This window comes from Scylla paramamosain, chromosome 47, assembly GCF_035594125.1.
Source record: "Scylla paramamosain isolate STU-SP2022 chromosome 47, ASM3559412v1, whole genome shotgun sequence".
NCBI classification, from domain to species: Eukaryota; Metazoa; Arthropoda; class Malacostraca; order Decapoda; family Portunidae; genus Scylla; species Scylla paramamosain.
Genome location: NC_087197.1, coordinates 2,304,614 through 2,315,000, shown reverse-complemented (window position 1 = coordinate 2,315,000; position 10,387 = coordinate 2,304,614). Strand labels below are relative to the sequence as shown.

General features: G+C 44.3%; 2 protein-coding genes across 5 annotated transcripts in view; one reads left to right on the top strand and one right to left on the bottom strand.

Annotated features, from left to right (window-relative positions):
• LOC135094904 (protein O-linked-mannose beta-1,2-N-acetylglucosaminyltransferase 1-like) overlaps positions 1–1,091 on the top strand; it is a 9,630-nt gene extending 8,539 nt beyond the window's left edge. For both annotated transcript variants that reach the window (XM_063995411.1, XM_063995412.1), the window contains 2 exons: positions 153–262; positions 453–1,091. In XM_063995411.1, the coding sequence (XP_063851481.1) occupies positions 153–262; positions 453–591 (249 nt within the window). In that variant the 3' untranslated portion in view covers positions 592–1,091. The remainder of the gene's footprint in view (positions 1–152; positions 263–452) is intronic.
• Positions 1,089–9,866, bottom strand: LOC135094900 (coiled-coil domain-containing protein 93-like). Of its 3 annotated transcripts, none has more exons than XM_063995398.1 (15): positions 9,658–9,866; positions 9,191–9,304; positions 8,754–8,848; positions 8,123–8,234; positions 7,672–7,827; positions 7,280–7,414; positions 7,083–7,127; positions 6,486–6,545; positions 5,426–5,527; positions 4,895–5,121; positions 4,219–4,332; positions 3,789–4,000; positions 3,130–3,250; positions 2,065–2,149; positions 1,089–1,851 (listed from the first exon to the last, which is right to left on the bottom strand). In XM_063995398.1, exons 1-15 carry the CDS (start codon positions 9,706–9,708, stop codon positions 1,684–1,686), a joined length of 1,797 nt encoding a protein of 598 aa, XP_063851468.1. In that variant the 5' UTR covers positions 9,709–9,866; the 3' UTR covers positions 1,089–1,683. The 3 variants fall into 3 exon arrangements, with proteins under 3 accessions (XP_063851468.1, XP_063851469.1, XP_063851470.1); XM_063995399.1 differs by having other exon boundaries at positions 6,486–6,542; XM_063995400.1 differs by lacking the exon at positions 6,486–6,545.
• Between the last annotated feature and the right edge of the window lie 521 nt (positions 9,867–10,387).

The window sequence follows — 10,387 nt, the reverse complement described above, 5'->3', positions numbered from 1 at the left end:
TAACTTGACCCTGTGTGACCTCCAGTGATTTTTATTCATCTTTGTTACCTGCCATTACCTCTTTTAACCTCCAGTGACCTGATTTGACCATATGTGACCTGCCATGAATTTTTTTGATCTGTAGGCTAAGCTGACCTGACCTCTCTTTCCAGTGCTTCGGCGTTGACCTGCCAAGAGCGGTGGGTTACTTTGAAGGGGTGTTCCAGTTCATGTTTCGGGGCAAGAGAATGCTACTGCTTGGGATCCCTTATTCCCGGTTCTCGTAAGTGTTGGGGAGAGGAGGGGAGGGAGGGATGGAGAGAAGAGATGGAGGAATGGAGGGAAGAGAGGGCTGGAGGGTGAGAGGAAAGGTGTTTAGAAAGATTTGAGTGATGAGAGAGAGAGAGGAACTTGTCACACGCACTCACATACTCACACACACTCTCTCCCCCCCATCTCCCCACCCCCCTCAGGCCCAGCATCAAGAACCACAACGCTCTCATTGTGGCGGACATACCCAAGAGGTTCGTGCATGGCCAGACAAACTACCTGAGGAACAGACACGTCGCCTTCTCCTTCAACACTGTGCTGGTGATGCAGGGTAAAGTATAACACACACACACACACACACACACACACACACACACACACACATAGAGAGACAGGCACAAACACACACAGATAGATAGTAGATAAGTAGATAAACAAGCTGACACACACATAGATAACACACACACAGATAGATAGGTAGATAGATAAATAGATCACACACACACACACACACACACACACATGTAGACGAACTGAGAGAGAGAGAGAGAGAGAGAGAGAGAGAGAGAGAGAGAGAGAGAGAGAGAGAGAGAGAGAGAGAGAGAGAGCAAATGTACCAAGCTGGCAATCCCACACACACACACACACACACACACACACACACACACACTCAGCCCCTGGTGGTGTAGAGAGACAGTCTCATGGGTCACTGTACCACACCCAGGTCAGGCACACCACAGCTGGCCACACTCTTAATGGATACAAAATGAAATGGCCTTGAACCTTGAAGGGAAATGTCAACTTGATAAATGTATTGTATGATATTTAAAAGGCAGATCTGATTTTGTGTATTATTATTATTGGTATCACTATAATCACCAGTATTCAATTGTGTGTGGGCTTGAAATTAATCACTCATCAGATTGCACACATTGTAATTCATTTTTCACTTATGTATAAATGAAAAAAATAACAGACAAGTAAATAAAAATAATCCATCATAGGAAGACATTACATCATAAAATCTACAACAACAACAATAATAATAATAATAATAATAATAATAATAATAATAATAATAATAATAATAATAACTACAAATTACTACTTTCACTTGGCAGCTTAACCTTTTGATTATTTATAAGGTCAATCAATACACTTTACCTACCTGTGTCTTGTGTCCAGAAAAGAACTTAACATCCTTCCAATTTCCCAACCCACAACATCCAAAGACACTTGACAACCTTAAAAACACCCAAAAACTCCTTTAATTACCCCAAAAAAAACAAAAAAACACCATTAGTATGAACAAAACACTCCAAGACCACTTTATCAACTCCAAAAACACCCAAAACTATCTTAATTACCCAAAAAATACACAAAATTTACTATAACGACCCCAAGACCACCACTAACTACACCCCACCTCGTCGGCTACCCTCGTCCGGCAGTCAGCTTGAGGTGCAGGGCCTCGGAGCGTGCTATCTCCTGTCCCAGCTGGTGTACAGTCTTGGCATACTGGCGGTTCAGGTCCTGCAGTCTTGCCAACTCCTCACTAAGGTTCGTCTTCCTGGCCCTCTCCTCTGTCCGGCGCCTCTCCAGCTGTGAGAGAGAGAGAGAGAGAATGGGAGGTTGTTCAGTGCCTCTCCAGTATTTGTCCAGTTAATAATGTAGAAGTCTTGTTTATCTGTAACTAGAACCATGAGAGAGACAGGGAGTGAGTGAGAGGAAGGGGCATTGTTCAGTATCTCTCCAGCTGTGAAGGATGCACACACACACACACACACACACACACACACATATACAAACACACACCTTCATCTTGTTCTGCCTGATGCCCTCCACTATGGTCTCCAGCTGGTGTAGGTACTCGTCCATGCTGGAGGAGTTACCGAGAGCACTGGGGGGCAGAAGAGAGGCTGTGTTACTCTTCAGAACACAAGAACGCAAGGGTTGGTGCAGGAAGCCATCAGGCCTACACGTGGCAGTCCCTGTGTGAGACATGCCCGCCTATTTCCACCTGTCATCCTCCTCCATTATCTTGTGTAATCTTCCTTTAAAGCTCCCTAATAACTTAGCACTTAACAGCCTGATTACTGAGTCCATTCCATTCATCCACTACTTTATTTGAGAACCAATTCCTTCCTGTATTTCTATATCTATCTTTCCTATGTTCTTTATCTCTCCAGCTGTAAGGGAAGAGAGGGAACGAGGGTAAGAGGAAGGGAAAAGAGAGGAGAAAGAAAGAAGGAACAGAGAGAACAAAAGAAAACCGCTTGTCTTTCTCAGATGTGTAAAGATGGGAAAGCGATCAGAAAGGGTCATGTTTAGAGAAGAGTTGGGGAGAAGGGGAGTTTGGTAAGGAGGGCAATACTGAGGAGGCTGAGAGAGGAAGGGGAAAGCTCATAAGAGAGGCTGTGTTGCTCCTGTCTGTGTTTGTGGAGATGAGTGGCATTAAGTTAAGGAAGAAATCATAAGAAAGGCTGTGTTGTTCTGATCCATTGGTCCTTGTCCATGTTAGGGTGGTGTTAGGTTAGGTCAGGCTAGGTTAAGTAACTGATGGGGAGATAAAAGCTGTCTGGGAGAAAAGGAGAAGCTGGGAAAGACAAGAAATTGAGAAAACAGACTAGATACACACAGACAGACAGACAGACAGACAGACAGACAGAAAGGGGAAGCTGAGAAAGGGAAGAAAAGGTTAAGGAACAGAAACACACAGACAGACAGACAGAAAGGGGAAGCTGGGAAAGGGAAGAAGAGGTTAAGGAACAGACTAAATACACACAGACAGACAGACAGAAAGAAGTTGAGAAAGGCAAGGAGAGGTTGAGAAACAGACTAGATACACACACACACAGACAGACAGACAGACAGACTTACACAGCCATGTTATCCAGGATGGAGTTGAGCAGGGACAGTTCCTTATCCATGTAGACCTTGGTGTCGGCCAGAGTGTTGTACATGTTGTAGAACTGCTGCGTCTCCCGGTGTGTGGCGGCCACTGTCACCACCACGACAGACACAATGGCAACAGATTACACCACTGCACTGCACACCAAACTTATCACAAATTTCAATGCAAAAAAAGTAATAATAAAATAATAATAAAGGTAAATACATAAGGTGAAACTTTAAAAGATACATAAATAAATATGAAAATAGATAAATAAGTAGATAAACACACAAACTCATCAACTGTAAGGAAAGAACAAGAAAATATAACAGGGAGTTACAATGTACACAACAAACTTAATACAGATTTCAGTGCAAAAAAATAAAAAAAAAATAAAAAAATAAAAATAAATAAATAAATAAAGTAAATAAATATATAAATAAATAAATAAATATATAAATAAAATAAATAAACAAAAAATAATAAATAAATAAATAAATAAACAAACAAATAAATAAATAAAAACTGGAGCAACTGAGAATATGTACGTACATATATTAGTTATAGAAAAAGACTACACACACACACACACACACACACACACACACACACAAACACACACACACACACACACACACACACACACCTTGGTTGGAGAGCTCAATGAACCTCCTCTGGTACTGTGACAGCTCAGCACGGCCCGGCCTGTCATCCAGCAGTCGTCGCATGGCCTCCACACGCCTCGTCCTGCCGGCCAGCTGCCGCCGCGCCCGCCCCCACCGCTCCCTCTCTGCCGCCAACCTCCTCTCCCCCTCCTCCTGCCCCTCCCCCACCTCTGTGATTCTTGCCTGCAGGGCGCTGTGGGAGGGAAGGCAGGGTGTCTGAGCGGCGCATGTTGCTTATATTTTCATTTATTTCATGTTTAAAATTAAGGGTTTTTCTTTTTTAGGTTTAAACTTTTTTTTTAAACTATTTTTTTTTAGGTTTGAACTTTTCTTTTTTTAAGGTTCAAAATTAAGTTTCAGAATACAGTCCCTACCACCACCAGCACCAGCACCACCACCACCACCACTCACCTGATCTCAGCCTTCATTCTCTCGGCCTCCTTCCTGCAGGTGTCCTTGAATTCTGTCTCCCTCTTGCGGGCCGCCTCATTCAGCTCAACTAGGCGGGACAGCTCCTCCAGGGCACTGTGGGGGAGCAGGAGGATCATAATAATCTATCCCCCTGTCTCTATACCAGGCTGGCCATCCCACACAGGGCAGCCCAGACAAGGCGCACACACACACACACACACACACACACACACACACACACACACACACACACACACACACACACACACACATCACTTCCACTCTTTGCCCCACTGGTGAAAAGGGACAGTCTGATGGACCACAGTACAACACCCAGGAGGTCAGGCACACAACAGCTGGCCAAACACATTCACAGCAAGGCCCCACAGCACATACTGATTCACCCCTGCCCCTTCATAATGAGACTGTCCCCTACCCTGCCCCTCCAATCCTGACACCACAGCGGATGCAGGATACTTCCACAGCAAGGCTCCGCAGCACACACTGGTCTAATCTGAAAATGTTCCCTAACCTGCACCTCCTCCAATCCTGAGGGCACAGCAGATACTGACTACCTTCTACAGAGTGGCCTGCACCTCATTTCATCCTGCAGACCCCATGGTTATCCTAGAAACACAGATCCTGATATCCTACAAGCATCCTATACCTTCCTTACCTCCTGCTGGCATCATCCTTCACCCCAAGACTCCTCATTTCCTCCTCTGCCTTCTGCCTCTCCCTCTTAGCATCCTGCAGCCTGCCCATCGCCTCCTTCACCTGCACACCAGCCCTGGCCTTCTCTGTCTCCATCTCCGCCAGCTGGGCCTGCAGTGCCGTGCGTTGCTGCTCCAGGGACGCCAGTGCCCGGAGCTGGGAGGTGGCACTGTCCCCGAGCACCTCATTCTGGTGGGGGAAGTGACACTGTTTGTTTCTCTTGCGGCTGTGTGTATGGGATTCTATGGACATTATTATTACTATGGCTACTACTACTACAACTACTATTTCTTTAACTTTTACTTCTATCACTACTATTACAACAACCTCATCCTGTTTGCTTTCTGGCTGGTTGGTATATAAATGTTATTCTACTACTACTACTACTATTACTACTACTCCTCTTTCTTCAACATTTACTACTAAACTATAGGTACTATTACAACCACAACATGTACTAACACTACCACTACTATTACAATGTTTCACTTACCACAATGGTCTGCTGCAGGTCGGAATAGTGCTGAGATGTGGCTGCAATCTCCTGAGCCCTGGAACTCACAATGCTCCCCACCTGCTGAGCGCTGAGCCGACCCTGACACACACACACACACACACACACACACAGGAGAGATGAGAATATTAACAGAAGTAGTCCATATGTCTAAAATACTTCTGCACCACACCTCCACTACTTTCAAAAGGCTCTAGTTGAAGTTACACAGATCTTTAAGGCTGTTTTCATGGTTCTAGTGACAGATAAATGAGACTTCTACATTATTAACAGGAGGAACACCCTTGAGAACCTGGCTAATTGTGTCTGTGGCCTCGGAAAACAGTCATGGTGAAAGAACGTTTCTGAATAGCGGTCACAACACATCGGAAGCTGTTAGATAATGAAAACGGCAATGAAATAAGTATAATGGAAGCTGTGAGATTAATGAAAACAAATAAGTTTATCTATCTATATAAAAACACAAGGGAAGCTGCAAGAAGCCATCAGGCCTACACGTGGCAGCCTACCTATTGTGTATACTCGTAAAACAACCTGCATATTTCCACCTAACATCTCCACCCACAAACTTATCTAGTCATCTTTTAAACTTCCTTATGGCAGCAAACTGAGACTGTCCCCCTTCACTGCACAACTACAAGTAAATTTCAATATAATGTGGAACAAGTTTGTAAGGGAAAGTTTGTAAAGCAGTGTGAGGGGCGGTGAATGACAGTGTGTGTGTTGTTTTACCTGAGAGAGAGAGAGAGAAAGAGAGAGAGAGAAAGAGAGAGAGTATTCGATTCATTCTCTCTCTATCAGTGTGAGGGCCAGTGAGAGTGACAAAAAGCGCGTGTCTTGTTTTATCTGTGAGTGCAAGTGTGTGTTGTTTTATCAGAGTGAGGGGCAATGAGAGTGACAGACAGAGAGAGAGAGTGTTTTATCAGTGTGTGGGGGGCAATGAGAGTGACAGACAGACAGAGAGAGAGTGTTGTTTTATAAGTGTGGCAGGGCAGTGTGAGAGCGACAGAGAGAGAGAGTGAGGTGGTCTGATCCTTACCTCTGTTGCCTCAGCCATGTGCAGGGTCTTCATCAGCTGTCTCTCCACTTCCTCCATCTGCTGACACACACACACACACGCACACACACACATTGGTTAGAATACACACTAATTCAAGCCTATATAAGTAAGTCACACATATATAAAACTTGAAAACCATATTACAGTTTAAATAACTAATGCAGTACTCTATGAAAACGACAACAAAATAGTGCATTTGGTGTGTTACTTAAAACCAAACTAGAGTTGATGGAAATGACTGAAAGAACAAATTAGAGAAACACAAAGGGAAACAAAGAGCAGTAAGTAAATCAGAGAATGAAAAAAAAAAAGTGAAAAAAAGCCAATAAAATAATAAAAGAATGAAAAAAAGAGTAATAATAATAATAATAATAATAATGAAAATAAATAAAGTCAACTAGTATCTATTATGCATCCATTATTAATTACAACAACAACAACAACAATAACAAATCTTGAGCAAGGAAAACAACACTGCCAATTAATCAGTAAGTGTGAGATTAGGCTGGCAACACTAACAACCCTAACCTAACCTAACAACACTAACCTAACCAAGCAAGCCACCACCCTACACACCTCACTGCTGCTGCCGCCATCTGCCTCGTCAATTCCATCACCCTGCTGAGGATAAAAAAAAAAAAAGAAAAAAAAAGGTAGGTTAGATTAGGTTATCAGAGGAGAGACAGTGGTAGTGACAATACACACACACACACACACACACACACACACACACACACACACACACACACACACACACACACACACACACACACCTTGACATGCAGGGAGGGTGGGCGGCGCGAGGACAGCCCATACTCCAGCACGGTGGTGTGGACGCGGGCTGCCGGTGTGTCTGGTGGTGCTGTCCCTGGTCTGCGTCTTAGTCTCCTCTTGGGGCCATAGTTAGCCTGGAAGGTGGGGGGAGGGGAGTGTTTGGGGTGTTTAGTTGAGTGTTTGTTTTCCTCTCTCTCTCTCTCTCTCTCTCTCTCTCTCTCTCTCTCTCTCTCTCTCTCTCTCTCTCTCTCTCTCTCTCTCACTATCATTTATTTAAGCAAGTTTATCTACCCCCCCTCTCTCTCTCTTTCTCTCTCTCTCACACACACACACACACATACACACATACACAGCATCTTCAGTTTCCCTCCACACCCCAACACCCCCATACCTGCACAGAGGCCAGGGTAGCGGCGACATGCCCCAGGGCCTCTTGCCGCCGCTGCTGCTGCGGGTCGGTGTGATGCTGCAGAAACTCGTGTACTGCAAACTGCCTCGTCTCGTCCCCAAACTCCTCCCTTGTCTCCAGAGCCTTCTTCACCAGCCACTGTAGGGGAAGGTGGTGGTGGTGGTGGTGGTGGTGGTGGTGGTGGTGGTATTAAGAATTGTCATTAGTTTAGAAAAGTAAGAGGAGGAGGATGAGGTGGTTAACAATGGCAGTAGTAATAGTAGTAGTAGTAGTAGTAGTAACAGAATCATTAATGTTGGAGGAGGAGGAGGAGGAGGAGGAGGAGGAGGAGGAGGAGGAGGAGGAGGAGGAGGAGGAGGAGGAAAAGTAATATTAAAGATACCAGTAATAATATAAACAAACAAAATATAAACACACACACACACACACACACCTGGATGACTGGAAAAATATGGATGGCATCTAGACCCTGGATCTGGTGGGGCTCCAGGCGGGGGGGGCAGCCCATGGACCTTACCACACTCACTATCCTCTCCGTCAGCGCTCTGCAAGGAGGAGGAAGGAGGAGGAGGAGGAGGAGGAGGAGGAGGAGGAGGAGGAGGAGGAGGAGGAGGAGGAGGAGGAATTATTGACAGGGATGAATAAAAATAACTTGCATGATATTATTTAAAGCAACAAGGGAAATAAACTAAGAAGAGGAAGAGGAGGAGGAAGAGGAGGAGGAAGAGGAGGAGGTGGAAGGGTAGAAGGTTAAAGAAGTCATGCAAGAAGAAAAGGAGGAGGAGGAGGAGGAGGAGATGTTGAGAAAAGATAAAGGAGGAGAAGAAAAACTCACAATAAAAGGGAAGAAGAGGAAGAAGAACAGAGGAAGAAGGAATGCCAAAGAAAAGAGAAAGACTAGGAAACTCACAGAAGAAGAAGAAGAGGAAGAAGAAGAAGAAGAAGAAGAAGAAGAAGAAGAAGAAGAAGAGTATATAGGTAAAAAATAAATAAATAAGAAAAAATAAAAAAAAAGGAAAAATAATGCATAAATAAATAAATAAATAAATAAACAAATAACTTACATTTTCTGGCCAATAGTGAGGTTTTCATGGAAGAGAAGGTCAACATCCACATCAAAATTACACGTCTCAATGCACCAGGTCATGCCGCCCACGATCTGAGGGGCAGGTCATGGCGGGTCAGGTCAGGAGAGGTCAGGGTGGGGCACAGTGGGTCACAGTAGGGCAGGGGAGATTAGGGTGATGAGTGAAGGGTGAAGGTAGGGTAACAAATATTTACATGATAGTTAACTTAGGGTGACTAGGGTGAATAGTGTAGGGTGACGGTAGGATGGCCAATATTCACATTATATAGTTAATTTGGGGTGATTTTAGGGTGAAGATAGGGTGATGGTACATTGTGGTAAGGTATGGGTGACAAATATTCAGAGTGTAATACAGGTGGTTCAGAATAACAAGTGCTTAGGGTGAAGGTGAGGGTGAGGGTGACACGCGCCCACCTTGTCGAAGGGGGAGAGACCCTTGATGCGCGCCCTGAAGTAGCCGGCCGCCAGCAGCAACTCTACGATCTCTGACAGCTTGACACTCTGGTCCTCGTCCTCCCTGATGTCCACCTGTGTGTGTCAAGGTGGATTGCACACACACACACACACACACACACACACAATATATTTTCAAGGATTACTTATGGTGTTTGCATGTGTGTTTAAAATTATATATAAAAGGATATTATTTACCTATATATGTGAATTCATGTTTACACACACACACACACACACACACACACACCTAAGGGGCTCCTCCCCCCACACACACGCATGTGAATTACCAGTAAAAATTTAAATTGAAAATACACCAATGGATTAATGGACACAGATAAATCAAATAAAATTAGAAAATAATGTACAATAATATGAAAAAGACTAACACATACACAAAACAAACACACACACTCTATCTCTCTCACCTGCCCCTCCCTGGCCGTGGCGGGGCTTGGCTTGGTCTCCGTGGATATCATGATGGCCTCAGTCTATCACGCAATTCCGAGGCTAATAATCACAATTTTCGCGCCTTGAATGGAGAAAAATATAGAGATCTGTCCTCTCAACTGCTGTTCCTCCGCCCCGCCCCCTTCTAGTCCTCGCGGCTAACCACCTTGCAAGTTCGGCTCCATAACATCATCTCGGAGCTAAATACCATATGAATTTATCATCTTTAAATGCCGTTTAAAGGGCCTTATGTATACAAACACAGGCCCTTTAAATCCCCACCTGCACGACACTACTTCACTATTTTTTTTTTTTTTATGTAGGAAGGACACTGGCCAAGGGCAACAAAAATCCAATAAAAAAAAATATGCCCACTGAAATGCCAGTCCCATAAAAGGGTCAAAGCAGTGGTAAAAAAATGATGAGGTTTAGAAGAGGAGAGGTGGTGTTCTACAGATTGAAAATTAGATCTTAGACCGCGAATGTTGCAGAAGTTAATGAAGAAAAAGTTGACGGGGGTGTCAAGACACTTAGGTCGTCGACAGAAAGGCAGTCCGACCTGGGGAGATTTATGGTCCCCTCCCCAGATGGGGACTCCGAGGCTGATGTAGGAGTCGCCATGATGATTTTAAAATTTTTGAGTGAAGGGTGTGTGTGTTATTAGGTGCTTGTAGTTTTGTGTGGAGGAAGAGAGTTGTCTTTAGAGGG